Raw genomic sequence first — 19,356 nt, 5'->3', positions numbered from 1 at the left:
ACATCGAATCGGTATAATCATTGGTTCACTCCAGCTCAAATACTCAGTCCTACAAGGCGGGTGGTGAAGTCAAGAGATGTCCACGTGGTTGGATACACGTGAGTGGAGGCTGAGACGGGAGCCATGGCAAGAGTTTTAATATGATCACAAAGTGGTGCAACGTCATCCATTCGTCAAACGCAGTTGGAATTTATACGGTGCAGTGTCGGTTGACACTTGAAACGTTGCAAAATAAGCAAAGACAAAATCCATCAGTTCTCTCGCGCGCATCGCGTATCGCTACTGCGAGTTAAACAAAATAAGAGCAAATTAAGTTTGCCACTGAGTGCATATATCCCGAACTACTGATATTAAATAACTGTTGACAGTCGCCGCTTCGATTCAGGGCCATCACAGTAAAACGTAAGCGGCAGAGGTGTAGGATCTGACAAACATCATCATCATGGTTTAAAACACACGCACGTGCTTTTACATTCAAGGTCCCCACAATGGTGTGTGGCGTGTTTGGCACAGGCCATTGTGCAATTCAATAAATGGACCCCAGCACCCCCCACCTCCCAAGTTACAATAATAACTATTTTTATTTTACTAAGTAAGGCCCATATAGCTCTTTTTCTGAAGCGACCTGGCCACATATGATAGCTCAACGAAGTGGCTTGTATTTTTAGTTTTTTTCGGTAAAGTCACGTAGGTAAAAATAATAATAATAAAATAAATTAAAATTAAAATAACTAAATCACGACGTTTCGGAAGATGGAGGCTTGTGTTACTTCCGAAACGTCGTGATTTAATTTAGTTGTTTTCATTTTAATTTGTTTTATTATGTTTTTTACCTACGTGACTTTACCGAAAAAACCAAAAAGTATGGATCCTTGCAGTCACGAAAACTTCAAATCTAGAAGTGGCTTATCATGTGGAAATTCACAGCAGCCAAATACTCTACACGCGTGTTTCTGAATGCGGAGGGAAAAACCGGAATATTCGGAGAAAAATCCACGCGACCACGGGGAGAACACGGGATCGGACCCACGACCTCTTGTATACAAGGCGAGGGAGTTAACATCTCGCCACCGTGGTGCCGAGTAAAATTAACCGCGCCTCTTCAGAGCGCTGCGCCTGGCTGGGCGCATCTCGCCCACGAGCCCCGGTGCAGTTGCACCGCCTGCACACTAGACAGCTACATTACTGGGCAGAAGCTGCTTCTATTTTGGCGTTTGGCTAACCATCGAACACAGACGGTCACCATGTCACGCGCTTTCAGGTTCGCTTCTGCGGCCGTCTGGACCGCTGTTCCATCCAATATTAGGAAGCCACTGAAGCGATGCACTTTTAAATAAATCTAGGTTGAAATCTAATTTCTGTAGAACTGCTTTTGTCTTTAGTTTGGTGTCCTCCCCCCGCACCTTGGCTTAGCACGGCTGGCTACGTACGGTGTGAAATAAATTCCACATAAATGCACCCATCCCCACTGTCGAGTGAAACTCAAATGTCAACCGAGAGAGTTATAATTTAATCGTTTTTAAAACCTGCAACAGACGATTATGTGGAGCCTTTCATTGAGAGTGGACGCGGGTGGCGTGACTGCCTCCTGCCAGGTGCTGATGGGGTGTGGTAGAGTAGGGCTCTGTGTTCGTCTTTTGTGTGGTCGTGTCTCGTGTCTGAATGTTCGCTTGGTGTTTGTGGTTTGCCATAAGGAGTGGTGGCACAGTGGTTGATGCACCACACAGGGTTCGATTCCCCGGACATTGTTGACATCAGTGGCAGAGTAATATCTGAACCGGTAGTGAGAATAGCATAGATCGACTACGTCTTACACATTCCTGCGGAGGGAGCTGGTAGGAACGTTGGGTTGCTCGGTCAATGGCCAGGGTCAACGGCGGCGTGGTGTATTCCGCAAATATGGCCGACTGTGAGGGCGGGCACAAGCCGGCGTGAGTAGGTTAAACGTTGAGTTTTATAAGGGCACCACGGGGTGACCAGCCCCTCCCCACCCAGCCCCACCCCTCCCACCCCCCACCCAGCTCCACCCTCCCACCCAGCCCCTCCCCACCTTCCCCACCCTCCCCTCCCCACCCAGCCCTTCCCTCCCCACCCAGCCCCTCCCTGCACGACGGACACAATAATCCCCTGTGGGCTGGTGTAACCAGGAGGTTCCTACCAGTATGAGTACCTGATGTGGTGTTTAAACAATAGCATGAGGGAGACAATGATTTCCGGGCACGGTGTTGATCACAACACCCCGTCATGTACTTCGCCGGCCTTAATCATAGGTGCTCACTAGCAGCGCTTGTCCCTATAGTCTATTCAGGCTAGACGGGGGATCTTTGTCTTTGTGTACATGTGTAAAGGTATATCTGCTCCATAGAGATGACAAGCCCTTGCCACATTAGCATCGGCTTGCAATGGTGCTCTGCTGATGTAAATGTAATGGCTCGGAGGTAGAGTTGCATGGTGGGGTGTGTTTGTATTGTGAGATGCGGTATAATCTTTTTTTTCTGTGGCATGCCGCGGTTTTTTTTGAAACTCAGTGGCGGTAACCCGTGTGCACACTTTGGCCAACAAAACCCAACCTCCCGATGTAACATGCTGCGGTGGGCCCAATTATAATGATGGGTGGACAACGGCGAGGTGGTGGGGGTGGTGTATTTAAGCCGAGAGACTTGCCGAACCGGTAATCGATTTATGAAACTGACTATCGGAGTGGTACCTGCCTTGTCGTGTTTAACAACGCGATTCTGTGTGTTGCACTTCTTTCGCACCGTACGTAGCCAACCGTGCTAATAGAATGTGCGGGGATCACAACTCCTCCAGCGGGAGTCATCTCGCCATTACAACACGGCAGGCAGCCTCCTCAACGCCCATTTGTCGTCGATCGAGAGGCGAAGGAAATTACCTCGCGAAAAAAAAAACCTCTAGGAGGGCGTTCAGAGCCTCGGGCTTCATCCCATAACGTGTGATGGCACATTTGCAGCATCAGTTTGATGGAGGGGAGAAAGGGGTGGGGTGGGGGGGAGAGAATAAAGAGTCCATTGAAAACAAATAGATGAGCCAACGGAGTATTCCTCTGATGTAAAGCCACGCCGTGATGTAACAACGGAACAATTTACCTAGTTTTTGTAACAACAACAACAACAACATGTATTTGTCACAGCTCCTTATTGTGTTACACTAGAAGCAAAGACACTGCTGTTGAGACGCGCATGTAATCATTAGTGGGAATGGTTTATGCTGAAGAAACAACTTTAATCTATAGATTTATTATTTTATTTCTATTATTATTATTTCTATTATTATTTATTATTTATTTTTTACCTACGTGACTTTACCGAAAAAACCTAAGAGTATGAATCCTTGCAGTCACGAAAGCTTCAAATCTAGAAAATAATCTATAGCCCTTTCTCAATCCACTACTGATAGTTAAAGCGTCCTCCACGCCGTGCCGGTCATGGGACCCGTTTGACCATACTTCACCACGCTTGTCGGTGTGGGTTGGTAAAGTGTGTGGGGGCTGGGTGGGGAAGCAGTGCAGGTTCACTCACCATTGATGTTAGCTGGGGCCAGGAATCAAACTCAGGGTGCCGAGTTCAAAGCGTCATATTCTATAGGGAAGTGAGAAACTGACGTAATTTTTACAAGGCATATGATTCCCCACTAATTTGTCTGATTTCCTGTAGTGTATGCATGATGTACATTGATTCCCGTCTGTGTAATGCCTTCACTATAGGCAGCTGGGAGTGGGCTTCGTTGGTTTGCTATCGGCTTTAGGTTTAATATTCTTTAAAAAAAAAGGATCCAAAAATGGGGTGAGTCAGAAAAGTGTCACATTTGATTTTGCAGCATTGAAAGCCTACAGCTGCCAGGTCCTGTGTGCCCCCTTCTCCCTTCGGTTCTGGGGGTGCAAAATCATAAAATGACTCTCAGATCTTAAAATCCGACGACAGAACTTGATTCAACGTGATTAAAAATCTACAAATGCATACCTTTTATCGGGCTAGATTGGAAACCGTAATTATTTAACACATCCCCACACCCTTTCAAATCTTGAAAAGGCACAACATTACATGTTTAACTTATTAATTTTAAAATGTAATATTTGGATTTGACACTCTTAAAATTGTCCAATTACAAATTATTCTAAATTGAAAACTAATTTCTTTAGAACTGCTTTTTGTGTTTAGTTCGTTATCCTTCTGCGAAAGAAGTTCAACATACATACATCATCAGCCTGGGTTAAAAAAATATATGAATGTCAAAAGTTCTGCCCCCAAATTTTGTGGGGCTACAATATTTTAAATGAAACGTTTCTAGCTATACGCATGGACTCAACTCCACCCGGGCCAAATTCCAACTTTGTAGTTCGTCTGGAATATTATTAGCACCATTACTGGAGTCACGCCCAGCCGGTTACATATATATTTCATATCTACTAATGTGTTTATGTTTCTGTGAGCATAGAGATCCGTTAATATTTTATGGTCCTTATAGTAGTCTGGATATCTGGTCATCCATCTTATCGTTCCCCTGTGCATTGAATAGTAATTTGTCTTTGCCCCGTCTACTACAGGTTTTTTAAAAAATACAGTATTGTATATATACACAGCCTACTGATTCATTGGAAAATGACATTTTACTTACGAAAAACGTACGATTATTGGAAAATGTCTGTACAAAATTAGTTTCTCCAACAGGCATGTCACGCATCAGAAATATTAGTGAATTGCATTTTTGTGTCTTCGTTGCATTCAAATAGATTGATAATAATGTACCTCTTTGACGGTTATTATTTTTTATTGACATGCACTTAAATAAGAAATGCTAATCATGAAATGGAACCATAGTCTGTGGTTGGACACAATCAAGAGAGATCCTTTTAGCACAATTTTGTGTTTCTCAAAAGACCATTTACATTCACAAGAACACACAACTATAATGGAATTGGCCGAACATCTCCATTTGCAGCACAACGAATCCAAAAGAGCCTTGAGACTCCATGTGGCAGTCTTGAGTAAATGCAAGGCAAAGGTGTCAATATAAACAAGTATAACCCGTAAAAACAAAGTTTTTCACTATAAATCCTTCATATGCGTGGCGGCTAGAGTCCTCTCGTCCTCTGGCTTGAGATGGCTGCCACCTATGGGTCAGATGATTCCATTGCACCATTAAGCAATTGGTAATTAAATATAATATTTTTGTCCTAAAAAGTGTACAATTTTGAAAAAAAAATTTCACGAACATTAATTGTCACGCACAACGAGTCTGTGTGGAAAATGTCAGCTCGATTGGATCACGGGAAGTGGGTTAAAAAACGACCGAAAGATTTGCACGGTCCTAAGCAAGCAAGCAAGTGAACGTAATATAAAGGATTTAAAAAGTGTCATCATCATTAGCCATGGGAAATGCAGTGCTGGATGAACTCCTGCACGTAAGTTGATATATTATTGCTCCATCTCCACGAATGTATTCCATCCTCGAATGGATAACAATCACCGGCCATCATCAAAACGATCAATAATGACTGCCACAGCAGAGGTGATCAGGGGAAGATTGGCCAAATATCTTTGACGTGTTGGTATGTCTCATTGATGTTCGTTGTTTGGTGAAGGGAAAAAAAACTGAATTTCTGGATAGCGATGCTGAGGTCGAAAGAAAAAAATGTGCATTGCCCGTGGCTCGCTGAACTGCTCACCCAGGCTGTGGCTCAAACTGGGTTTTCCTGTATATACAGTAGCACCCCAGGTCGTGCATCTACCATTAAGTGGCCAACAAGCACACATGTTTCCGAACAAAAAAAACACACAACCTACGTATCTATCTGTGTGTGTGTGTGCTTGCGTGTGTGCGTGTGCATCGTTCCGTGGGTGGTTGGGGACGAGAGGATGTATCAATTGCATAATTTGGGCAATGCGTTTTTGGAGACTTAACCTAAGGGGATGGATTGTAGACCGAAGGAGAGCAGCGTCACCGTGTGGTGAAAGAGATTAAACACACTCACACAAGTATGCTCAGGCGAAAGGGGTGAATCTTTGACGCACGCACGCACGTACACACGCACAGACATTCCCATTCAAACAATGACATCTTTGCGCGCGTGTGTATTGGAAGGGTCGTTTTTACCCATTTCTACAAACTCACAAAACGTGGTTTCTTAGCACGTTCATCTTCTTGGTTCTTTCGGTAAAGTCACGTAGAAGGGAAATAATAAAATAACACAAATAACACATAATAAATTAATTATGTTATTATGTTTTATTTTTATTATTTTAAAAACATTTTTTTATTATGTTTTACTTTTATTATTTTATTATTTCCCTTCTACGTGACTTTACCGAAAGAACCAAGAAGATGAATCCCTGCAGTCACGAAAGCTTTAAATCGAAATCTTAGCACGTTGTGTGAGGAGCCGTGTACCGAGTTACATAATGAACATCTTTCACTGCTGGATGAAGGCCTCCCCAAGTCGTATCGGTCATGGAGGTTGCTTTGATTATTTCACCGCGTTGGTCAATGCGGGTTTCACTCACCACTGTTGGCTACGTACAGTGCGAAAGAAGTTCAACATACATGCATACACGTTAGCCATGGCCAGGAATCGAACTCAAGAATCGGGTTTGTAGAAGACTGAGCCAACGCACGGCTGCTTTGCTCCGTGCGATGAGCCCAGTGACCCATGGTTGATTCCTAACCATGACGGGTCTCACAACGCATCGATTAATTGAATATTAAATGTAAGTATAGGTGTTATTTAAAATCATATTTGCTGTATGTTATGGTTACTTGTGACCCTTCCAGCTACTAGAGGCCGCTACATTTAGCACAGTTATATACAAACATAATCCTCTCCTGAATTGTGACAATTTATTTGCCATCCTGTATTTGAAGCTGGCCTGGGCCTTCCCTCGGTTAACTTGGCCTTAAATAAAGGTGACCAAATATGCCCGGTCACCTTTATCAAGCGGGCACGACGCATCAAGGAGTGAACAAACCACTCCTTGATCTACTCTTAGGTTTTTTCGGTAAAGTCATTTAGGTAAAAAGAAATAAAAAATAAAAAATAATAAAAATAATAGAAATAAAAAAATAAATCACGACGTTTCGGAGGTAACACAAGTCTCCGTCATCAGGTGGGACCATCACAGCTAAAATTTACTGATGACGGAGACTTGTGTTGCCTCCGAAACGTCGTGATTTATTATTATATTTCTATTATTATTTCTATAATTTGTATTATTTATTATTATTTATTTTTACCTACGTGACTTTACCGAAAAAACCTAAGAGTATGAATCCTTGCAGTCACGAAAGCTTCAAATCTAGAATCACTCCTTGATGTGCCCTGCCAACGCAGTGCCTGTGTGCTGTGCAGGACTTAATAGGTGCTCGCTAACAGAAAATGTATCTGGCGTATGTGTGACGAAATGGAAAATCTGTTTATCAGTGTGTTTCCATGGACATGTATGAAATCGGCACTGAAAATGATTACGGGTCATAATTACCGCAATAACTTAGTTTTGCTAATTGAACAAAATGCATACGTTTGTGTACACAGATAGAGGAAGCACACATCTTACCGTTTTACTTCCTTCAGCAAACGCATTCTCTCTGGTGTTTCGTGGTTGGAATTGGTTTGAACAAGACAATGTTTGACCAGTTTACCTTTTATTCAAGTCTCAGCAGCAAGGTTCGGAATCGTAATGTATGTATTTTATAGAAAAAAAAACACTTGCATACATTTTTGTTGCTGGCCATATCGATAACAACAATAAATAACCACACCACGCCATTAGGGCCGGTAACAGCCATGCTCTTAACATTGCATCCAGCCAATTTAGATTCACACCAAATTGTTTTTTGTACAAATGGGAGTGGGTTGGTGAGGGTGTGTGTGTGTGCTTGTGCGTGTGTGCTTGTGCGTGTGTGCTTGTGCGTGTGTGCTTGTGCGTGTGTGCTTGTGCGTGTGTGCTTGTGCGTGTGTGCTTGTGCGTGTGTGCTTGTGCGTGTGTGCTTGTGCGTGTGTGCTTGTGCGTGTGTGCTTGTGCGTGTGTGCTTGTGCGTGTGTGCTTGTGCGTGTGCGTGTGCGTGTGCTTGTGTGTGTGCGTGTGCTTGTGTGTGTGCTTGTGTGTGTGTCACTGTGTGTGTGTTATGGGGAGCGGTCGTGCAGCGGTTAGCGCGCTGCGCTATGAACCCGGCGACCCGGGTTCGATTCCTGCTCACAGCCAACATCAGTGACGATTATTTGAACCGGTACCTGGGCCTCCCCTAGGTCGACTCAACCTCAAATGAGTACCTGGTGCGGTGTGCAAACATCGCCACTGGGGAGACAAAGGCGGTCGGGCGTGGTGCTGGCCACCCACCCTCTCGTGTACCGTGCCGGCCTTCATAGGTGCTCGCTTACAGCACTTGCCCCAACAGTCTGTTAGGTCACCCCTTTACATTGACCTTAAATGAGAACCCGTTGCAATTCGTGAACATCAGCACTGGACGAAGGTGACCGGGTGTGGTACTGACCACAACACTCCTTGATGCTCCGTGCCTGCTTGTTTAATAGGGGGCTCGCTAACAGCATGGCTATACAGGGATGGGAATAGGGGGGGGGGGGTCTTTGTGTGTGTGTGTGTTTGGGAGTGTGTGAGTGGTAGAGATATGTTGATGTCAGGCTGGTTGGGTGATGGTGAGGTGCACGGACCAGTGTCTTCATAGGTGCTCACTAACAACACGACACTTGCCCCAATCTCTCTATAGACTATATGGTGGGGGGGTGTGAGCTTTGTCTTTGTACGTGTGTTTGTGGGTGTGTGGTGGGTGGGTGGGTGATTGTGAGAAGCAAAAATAAAAGGGGGCGGTTCCATCCCCCCACCTCCGGATTTGATTGACATGCTCGTCGGCCAATCCGATGGCGCGGGTGGTACAAAGTGGGCGGAGCTTTGCTAGCGACAGCCCCCCCCCCCCCATGAGTGTGCCCTGCCCGTCCTGCGTGCTCCGGGTAAAGTGCAAGATCGATCTGTCGAGAGGGAGTCGCTCTCTCTCTCTCTCTCGCCTCTCTCTCTCTCTGCTAAGCTCAATCGCTTTGCTCTCTCTCTCGTCCACACACACATACACACACACACGCTCGAACTCACTTGCCGGCGTGTGCTCCGTGCATTCGCCCAAAGGTACAGCAAGCTTTGGTGTCTTGGTCCCGCCAGCAATGCCCTGCACTTGACAGACGGCATGGTGAGTTGTTGTGTGTGAGTACGTGCGAGGGCTTTAGAGAAGGCGAGGAGGGTACAATGAGGGAGAGGCTTGGTGGCGTGTGAGCGTGACTCCCTCCTCCCAGGCTGTTTACTTCCACACAACAGAGGGGGGTTTGTTTGACAGGTGGCATGCTACGTGAGTTGTTGGTTCACCTGCAAGTGCTGAATTGTTGACTAATGTTGTGATGGTGGATGGCGTTGTTGTTGTGGACTGATTTGTTCGCCGTTCGTTGATATCTTCATCCCTTTTCCGTTGTTAATAATCGGAGTAATTTAATACGTGGTTGTTTTCCTTATTCTGCAATCTGCACTGCGTTGCCCCATGTGGGTTTTGGTGCTGGGTGAGGCGGCTGAGTCGTCTGGGAATAACAGTAAGCTCGTTAGCTAATTAGGTTGATGGCTATGTGGCTGCCTGACAAGGTGGCCATTGAGTTAGTGGCTCGCTGGCTTGAGTTGAACAAAGCTGTCACGGCTATCTTCCTTTGCCGTCATTTCCATAAATGCTTCCATCGCTATCGCTCCCTACTCTGAATTCCTCCTTCACTCTACCCCACCCCCCGTTCCCTCCCGCCTCTCATTTGTCTGGTACCTCTGTTGGCTCAAAGTGGCCTGGCTGTCGGGTGTGTAGGCGGTGCAACTGCGCTGGCTTAAATGAGCCAGAGAAATGGGGGGGGGGAAGAATTGGATAGGGCCCCCCGTATAATTTCTTGCAACAGAACCCATGCCTAACATTCTACACCACTGCTCCCCTGCCCCTTGCCCCCCCACACATTCTCTCTTTCTCTATACAATCCTTCTTACGTAACCTTAAATACAGAGGCTCTTCCTTAAAAGAGCTGAGCCAATGGCCAGTGTCTATAGCAGCATTCACAGGTTGCGGTAGAATTGGTTTAAAGTAGCACCCACACATCTGTTCGTGGCCTGTGGTTTTCCCATGGTTGGCAGTGTCCACTGATTGCGTTTGGTCCATCGCGAACCGTGATTTATATTTCAGTGAGAAAATGTTGGTGAACACGGAACGATGGCGCTGGGGGGAGAGATAGCAGAGGCTTCAGAGTGAAGCTCTAGTCGCGGGCTTAATTTGTCACGGATTATTCTCTGGGTCGAAAACGTGACGAGTTGCAGACGCAGTCAGTCATAGCGAGAGGTTTACAAGATGTGGTGTGCCGGGTGCGCCAATATATGCAGGTTGCCAACCAGAGAATCTCGACTGAAAATGCACCCCGAATTCAGTAAATCTGCGCGTCCGCGTGTGTAAAATCTATATATACTGTACTGTAATCAAACTGTTGCTGCTTTAGTAGCAGTAACACACAGGTATTGATATAGAATATATAAATTGTGTCCACAGCATGGCATTGTCTTAATTCGGAATAATGTAGCCCGCAATATATTTTAGCTCAAATGGTTATGCTATACTAGCTCGGAGCACACACACACACTTCCATAATAGTGAATGTTTTAAAAAATATACATTTATTTTATTACCACATAGGATCAGTGGCCTGGTTTTAAATGGCACCTATTGTTATCGGCAGTGAGAATAACAGCCCAGGCCCCAGCCTCTGTCCAATTTCATCTGGGCTTCTCCCCATCACCTCACCTCAATTTACTCTCTCTGGCCCCTAAAATTCCGCCCATCATTCCCTGTTGTAAAAAAAAAACTTGTTCAAACTCTCTCTCTCTACATGTGCACGTTCCCACGATTTGAACAGAAGCATGGCATTCAGTCGCAGCTTTGTACATTTAAATTTTGTTGTGTTTCGTATTTACTCACCGTTCTCTCCTTTTGTTGCTCCTGCAAATGAGACGGAGCCCAAGGCTTCTGCGTGACCCTCCTCCATTCTGCCGCTGCTCGGCCGACACCCCCAGAGACAGCGGAGGTCATTAGTGTCAGAGCTGACATTATCAATCTCCACTGCGCTCATACCACCCACATCCGGGCTCCACGGTGCACGGTTTCATTATTAATGGAGGCGTACGACGAAGCCGTCAATTAGTCGATGAACTTCGATTCCTACGCTCGCGTTACACGCATTGGATCACACGCACAAGGGACAATTGCGTTTGCACGACGTCCGCAAATCGCGTGACGATGTCGCGCATCGGATAATGGGGGAAAGAGAATGGCGAATGAGACAGAACAACCAGTAAACAATGCTACCAATCGGTGTTTGATGCATGAAATAAGTTCACGTGACCCCTTGCAACCACGAGTACAGAGGTTCTGGACCCGTCGCTCACACCTCTGTAGCCCTTTCAGCGAGGTGTGGGAGGCATAAGGCTGCGACATGGATACCGTGCAGGAGAATTATTGAATGTGCATAGGGAATGTCGGCGAAACACTGCCAACAAAACATGCTCATATGTAGCAAATGAACACTACAATAAGAAAATGGCGTATTAGCACCCTGATGGACATGCGTTTCCCCTGCGTATTGTGGCCTTTGTGTAACAGGGTTTAGTAAATTTCGATTTAAAGCTTTCTTGGCTGCAGGGATGCATATTCTTGATTCTTTCGGTAAAGTCACGTAGAAGGGAAATAATAATAAAGCAATATTGTTAAATATTGTATTATTATTTGATAATTTCCCTTCTACGTGACTTTACCGAAAGAACCAAGAATAGGGTTTAGTAAGTTTGGTGGGATGGGTCCTGGGTCCGAGAGGTCTTAATTGATGGACACCACTGCATGAGTGGCTACAATATTTTCCACAGAAATCCTGATATCAAATTGAGATCTTGATGCTCAGCAATTAATCAAACCACCTCGGTGGAGAAGTGTTGTGAATAGTTATACCTCTAAAGAGATCATGTGCAAACGTGCATCGGAAATCATAAAGGCAGTAATGTTATAAAATTTAAGACAAAACCGAAAATAGTTTGCTTGGAGGGAGAGTTTGACTATGAACCCCCATACATACCACTTGAAGTTAGGTTTAAGTCAGATCTCCAATGTAAATGAACCCGCCCCGACACTGATAACTTTAAAGTTATATCTACATGGCTTTATCCACGTTTTATTAACCTTGGTGTCACACTCCAAGAAAGGAGAATGACTTGGTTCACTAATGATGGGTACTGTACATTGCTAAGTATTTTGTGTGACAATTAAAGCAACGTAGAACCTTAAGTTGAAGCCTGCCCTATGATTAAAACCAAACTCTGGACCATGATATCTGGAAACCCATATTCAATTACGATTTTTTTTCCAAATTTCTAAAGTATGCGCTTAGACTAGACACATTTCACTTCCGTAGTCCCTCTCGAACATCTCCACAATTTACATCACTCACTCGGTTAATTCAACGTCAGAATGTATTATATGTTACAGTAACTTAGTGAAAAGGTTAATCGGCGTTACTGAACGTTCATGAACTTTGTTTCTTAAATGCAATGTCAATAGCCGTATCAGTTGCGCAGGACAGAGCCCTGGGAATGACGTAAGTCAACTCGGCGACATGAAGTCCCCTTGAAGCAGGATTTTTGTTTTCAAGAGCCCCCTTCCCTATGCTGCCCTTTGCATGGCCCTTGAGCTCATTGGCAAGGCACCCTCCAACTTTTCTCCAACTTCAAACCCAGCGATGCTCGGGGTGAGATCTTGCCCCTTGCGTTTCCCATCCTCCATCCTCACGTCCCTGTGACTTGTTTTCCAGGCCGTCCCTATTCCTGCCCAAGACACACCACTTTATATCCGCATCCTGCCCTGGGTGGCTGAGTGGTCGGTGCTCTTGTGACACTTGAGTCGGTTTGATTGGGGTCAATGGCTCAGTTGGTTTGGTCACCAAGTAATGTTTTCACTTGGAAAATTAGCACTGCAGGTGTGCTAAATACTGAACATGAAATACCGGGCATGGGTTGATTTACCTACCGTGCAATGCAATCAGTTGTTAGAATTCAGCCATGAATTCATTCAAGAATTGATGGGGTTTTTGTCTCGCTGGTACCATCTCGTTTGTATTCTCTCTTTCACGTTCCAACTTGTTTGTTCCGTCTTATTCATTAAATGTAGGTAATGGTAAAATTCGCATTTTAACGTCACATCTAGGCTAATGGAGGAAACAAAAATAGTGCACAAACGATGCAGAGAAGACAAGAAACAATACAAATGAGTTTGTAAAAACTAGACAAGAAATTGATTCTAAAATCAAATCCGGGATGCCAATTTGTGACAGACGAATTGCTGGCGTAGTGTGGGGGTGGCGGGGTGTATGATTCGTTGCATGGCTAATGCACTATGAGTGTTTCCAGGCTACAGCGGCTGCTTTGCGAAAGGGATAAACACTTTCATTGGACTGTAATTTTGTTAAGTAAAGGACATTGCATAGTTTAGTAAGAGTAAACATCTCTCGTGTATAATAGACAGGAGTCAGGGGGGGGGGCAGTTTCAGTAATTTAAACCGAATCGTATTTCATTGAAAACATGACACAGTTATTTCCTTGGTGTACAACACAATCTGATCTTATAACAGCATCAAAATACGAACTCGATCTGCAGTTTACAAACACGGATGTTTTTTTTACTGTTGCGTAAAGATAGGTTATCCGGTAAGCTGATGCTATGCCTCATCAAGCCAGATTACTGTCAACTCTGCGCTGTTATCAGTTTTGGCATTCCTACTGCCACGGCGTTTGCGAAGTTCTAATGTTTGCTGTTGTCATAAACATTCTCCAGCAATTAGTGAATATGAAGCACTTATCCTCCAGATTGACTGGGAGGGCGTTTACCTTTGAGCAGAAACATGTCCCCCTCTGTTCAGTTCAGCCACCATGGCTTACGCATGCCAACGAAAGGAAAACATCGCAATCCATATGACGTTTTACCACGTTTACGAGCGAATTGTAAATCCCCGCTATACGGATATATTCATTTTTTAAGTGCAGTAAATTCCGGAGGGATTGTCTTTTTTATTGCAGTCGTAATGGTCATGATTTGTAGGTCTTACTGCAAGCGTGCCCCTTATCTTGAACAGTATCCACCCCTACTTATTCAGGCTGCTGTGTTGTTCACATAAATCAATCCATTACTCAGAACGTCCTTTATTTATCAAGGTGAGTGCCCATCGAGATTCGTTATCTCTCTCATGCGGAATGACAGTGATGCCACTAGAATGATTATGTCATGACGATTATAATAAGCTGATGGCAATGATTCATACTGATATCGTCACTGTTGTGATAATTTTCGTGCTGAATGATGTTCCGTTTTAGTTATAATAGTGGTTTACTCCCGTGTATCACGTCAAAGCGTATTTAATGATGCTATCATAATTATCCCCTCTTAATAGTTTTAGTTTTGTTTTACATTCGAGTGTGTTGTAGCGCCTCTAGTGGCTGCAGGGGTCACATGAACATTTGACGACGTCCAAAGAAACAACACCTTCGTTAATAACAATGCCTTCAGAAATAGAATACAATAGCGACGTTTCGGGCAATGGCTCTTCTTTTCCGCGCATAGAGAAGCCAGAGAGGGAGATTCTGAAACTTTGTCAAGGCTCTCTCCTCCTCTAACCCAGCTTAAATATACGCTGCCAAGCTTGGTGGTGTTCATTGGGACGCTGTCTTTCCAATAGCCATGTTCTTCACCTGAGGACGGCTGCTTGCATTGTGGCCGAAACGTCGTGATAAATTAATTTATTATGTTGAATATTTTATTATTTTATTATTTCCCTTCTACGTGACTTTACCGAAAGAACCAAGAAAATGTATGAGTTTTTTTGTGTGCTTGTGCATCTTCTGCCAACGCAGTATCACCAAAAATGTAATTACATAGAACATAAATTAATAATAATGTATCATCAATCCACTGCCAGACGAGGCTTCCCCAGTGGGTTGTTTGGACCATACTTCACTGTACTCGCCACTGTGAGTTGGTCAGGTCCCAGGACCCGTTCAGTTATCACCCACCACCGATGCTAGCCATTGGAGGGGCATCGAACTAAGTCCATCCTTCCCATATATATCATTTTCGAAATATATTACAAAATAATTGCGTTAAAAAGTACTTAATTTGAAAAATAAATATTTTTTAAATGCAATATTACAGTAATGATTTATTTTAGTTTGGCATTTCAATGCAACTAAGAACCCAATTGGAAATAAATCCACTCCCCACTGCCACTCGTAATAAATAAGCAAATGAACAAATCAAGGTTGCAATTGTAATGTACGGTATTCGAGCGACACAGAAAGGCTTTGGGCATGACGAGACATGTGCTGGGAGGTTTATTACTGGCTCCTACCTAGTAAACACGGAACGTTGGGCCAACGTTGGGCCAACGGTTCCTGCTACATGTGAATGTTGGGCGAACGGTTCCTGCTACATGCGAACGTTGGGCCAACGGTTCCTGCTACATGCGAACGTTGGACCAACGGTTCCAGCTACATGCGAACGTTGGACCAACGGTTCCAGCTACATGCGAACGTTGGACCAACGGTTCCTGCTACATGCGAACGTTGGACCAACGGTTCCTGCTACATGCGAACGTTGGACCAACGGTTCCTGCTACATGCGAACTTTGGGCCAACGGTTCCTGCTACATGCGAACGTTGGACCAACGGTTCCAGCTACATGTGAACGTTGGACCAACGGTTCCAGCTACATGCGAACGTTGGACCAACGGTTCCTGCTACATGCGAACGTTGGACCAACGGTTCCATTTACATGTGAACGTTGGACCAACGGTTCCAGCTACATGCGAACGTTGGACCAACGGTTCCTGCTACATGCGAACGTTGGACCAACGGTTCCATTTACATGTGAACGTTGGGCCAACAGTTCCAGCTACATGCGAACGTTGGGCCAACAGTTCCTGCTACATGCGAACGTTGGGCCAACGGTTCCAGCTACATATGAACGTTGGACCAACGGTTCCAGCTACATGTGAACATTGGGCCAACGGTTCCTGCTACATGTGAACGTTGGACCAACGGTTCCAGCTACATGCGAACGTTGGACCAACGGTTCCAGCTACATGTGAACGTTGGACCAACGGTTCCAGCTACATGTGAACATTGGGCCAACGGTTCCTGCTACATGCGAACGTTGGGCCAACAGTTCCTGCTACATGCGAACGTTGGGCCAACAGTTCCTGCTACATGAGAACGTTGGGCCAACGGTTCCAGCTACATTTCAACGTTGGGCCAACGGTTCCAGCTACATGCGAACGTTGGGCCAACTGTTCCTGCTACATGCGAACGTTGGGCCAACGGTTCCTGCTACATGCGAACGTTGGGCCAACGGTTCCTGCTACATGCGAACGTTGGGCCAACAGTTCCTGCTACATGCGAACGTAGGACCAACGGTTCCAGCTACATGCGAACGTTGGACCAACGGTTCCAGCTACATGCGAACGTTGGGCCAACGGTTCCAGCTACATGCGAACGTTGGGCCAACGGTTCCAGCTACATGCAAATGTTGGACCAACGGTTCCTGCTACATGTGAATGTTGGGCCAACGGTTCCTGCTACATGCAAATGTTGGACCAACGGTTCCAGCTGCATGTGAACGTTGGGCCAACGGTTCCTGCTACATGCAAATGTTGGACCAACGGTTCCTGCTACATGCAAACGTTGGGCCAACGGTTCCAGCTACATGTGAACGTTGGGCCAACGGTTCCAGCTACATGCAAACGTTGGGCCAACGGTTCCAGCTACATGCGAACGTTGGGCCAACGGTTCCAGCTACATGCAAACGTTGGGCCAACGGTTCCAGCTACATGCGAACGTTGGGCCAACGGTTCCTGCTACATGCGAACGTTGGGCCAACGGATCCAGTTACATGCGAATGCTGGGCCAACGGTTCCAGTTACATGCGAATGCTGGGCCAACGGTTCCAGCTACATGCAAACGTTGGGCCAACGGTTCCAGCTACATGCGAACGTTGGGCCAACGGTTCCTGCTACATGCGAACGTTGGGCCAACGGTTCCTGCTACATGCGAACGTTGGGCCAACGGTTCCAGCTACATGCGAACATTGGGCCAACGGTTCCTGCTACATGCGAACGTTGGGCCAACGGTTCCAGCTACATGCGAACGTTGGGCCAACGGTTCCTGCTACATGCGAACGTTGGGCCAACGGTTCCAGCTACATGCGAACGTTGGGCCAACGGTTCCAGCTACATGCAAACGTTGGGCCAACGGTTCCAGCTACATGTGAACGTTGGGCCAACGGTTCCAGCTACATGCAAACGTTGGGCCAACGGTTCCAGCTACATGCGAACGTTGGGCCAACGGTTCCAGCTACATGCAAACGTTGGGCCAACGGTTCCAGCTACATGCGAACGTTGGGCCAACGGTTCCTGCTACATGCGAACGTTGGGCCAACGGTTCCTGCTACATGCGAACGTTGGGCCAACGGTTCCAGCTACATGCAAACGTTGGGCCAACGGTTCCAGCTACATGCGAACGTTGGGCCAACGGTTCCTGCTACATGCGAACGTTGGGCCAACGGTTCCTGCTACATGCAAACGTTGGGCCAACGGTTCCTGCTACATGCGAACGTTGGGCCAACGGTTCCTGCTACATGCGAACGTTGGGCCAACGGTTCCTGCTACATGCGAACGTTGGGCCAACGGTTCCAGCTACATGCAAACGTTGGGCCAACGGTTCCAGCTACATGCGAACGTTGGGCCAACGGTTCCTGCTACATGCGAACGCTGGGCCAACGGATCCAGTTACATGCGAATGCTGGGCCAACGGTTCCAGTTACATACGAATGCTGGGCCAACGTTGCATATTTAGTGGGTAAGAGGCCTCCTCCTCTTGTGCTGAGGACGCAAGGCATTTTCATAATCTGTGCTGCACTGTCGAGTTAAACTCATTATTTGGTGATGCTGTTTTACGAAGAAAGGCCATTGCCATGAAACGTCGCCAATTATATAGTTTTATTTGAAGGCCACAGTGTTATTGACGAATGTGTTGAGTGATTTTGTACTGAAGGATAGCACCGTACATCTATTTGCGTACTGGGTGGGAATGTGATTGTGATTAGCGACACGTCGCTGAAATTGGGTGCCAAAATTTTTGGAGAAAGCTCATGCGTGTGGCGGCATTGGGGCGAATAATACTATTGTAGCGTCATTATCACTGTATTTGTATGAATATTATATGGCTCGACTGTGCAGACCAGTTGGCATGACGACCAATCATGTGTCACTGCGATGGAGAGGTTGTTGGAGGGAACGCCGCACTGGGGACCCCATCTGTTTGCCACTGGGAATAGAGGATTTAAATAAAAATAAATAAGGAAATAATAACAAAATTACTATTATTACTGGATGCAACGAAAACAAAAGGAAGGTACAACTAACTGCCTTTGGGCACATTGTAAACGCGTCCTCAAATTGTCACATTCGCCATCGTTTAGAGAGGCTGGGCGTGGCAGCCGTGCACACAAAAACGCTGCTCCCAAAATGTTGAATCCGATCGAAAATTGTCATTTTTGTTGTTTTAGTTCATTGTTCGCGTGACGGACATTGTGGGCGAGTGCGTGACAGTGTAAGTGGTTAGCGCACGGCGCTATGAGCCCCATTCCCGCTCACGACCAATAATAACAGTGGAGAAGAAAACACGTAAGGCTTTCGCGAACAATATTATTCATAATAAACGTTTTTGGGTTTAGATCGCGTTGTTTATAAATGTGTCGTAACTCTCCACCACCCGACACGGCCAATCAGTACAAAAGTGTCACGTTGACAAAAGACAAATCGTTCACTACTTTAGCAAATTGCCCGATGATGCTGGATGTAATTACCAGCGAAACGTCGTACTCAAAAATTGTAAATGTTGTGGGTTCACGCTTCAACACACCGGTGGGCTAAAGTAGTGAACTATTTTGTCTTTTGTCAACGTGACTTTTTTACTGATTGCCGTGTCGGGTGGTGGAGGGTTACGACACATTTATAAATAACGCGATCTAACCCAAAAACCTTTTATTATGAGTAGGTCGACTCAGCTCTAAGAGAGTACAGTAATAACTGGTGCAGTGTGTAATACATAAGCACTGGGGAGACAAAGGCGGCCGGGCGTGGTGTTGGCCACCCACCCCCTCGTGTGCCGTGCCAGCCTTCGTAGGTGGCTGATCACTGATAGCACTTGCCGCAACAAACTTCTAAAGGCTATACCG

General features: G+C 45.7%; 1 protein-coding gene across 15 annotated transcripts in view; it reads left to right on the top strand.

The window, feature by feature from the left end:
• LOC144946487 (ankyrin-2-like) overlaps positions 1-19,356 on the top strand; it is a 253,800-nt gene that overhangs the window by 85,362 nt on the left and 149,082 nt on the right. Inside the window, exon 1 of one of the 15 annotated variants that reach the window (XM_078875409.1) lies at positions 9,073-9,210. The exons of the other annotated variants lie outside the window; for them this stretch is intronic. Within the exon in view, the coding sequence (XP_078731535.1) occupies positions 9,208-9,210 (3 nt within the window). The 5' untranslated portion in view covers positions 9,073-9,207. Of the gene's footprint in view, positions 1-9,072; positions 9,211-19,356 lie in introns of those variants that run through there. 15 annotated transcript variants of the gene reach the window in all.

Source organism: Lampetra fluviatilis, chromosome 41 (genome assembly GCF_964198595.1).
Source record: "Lampetra fluviatilis chromosome 41, kcLamFluv1.1, whole genome shotgun sequence".
NCBI lineage: Eukaryota > Metazoa > Chordata > Hyperoartia > Petromyzontiformes > Petromyzontidae > Lampetra > Lampetra fluviatilis.
Note: the sequence above shows the minus strand (reverse complement) of the source record. Positions and strands in the feature narration are given on the sequence as shown.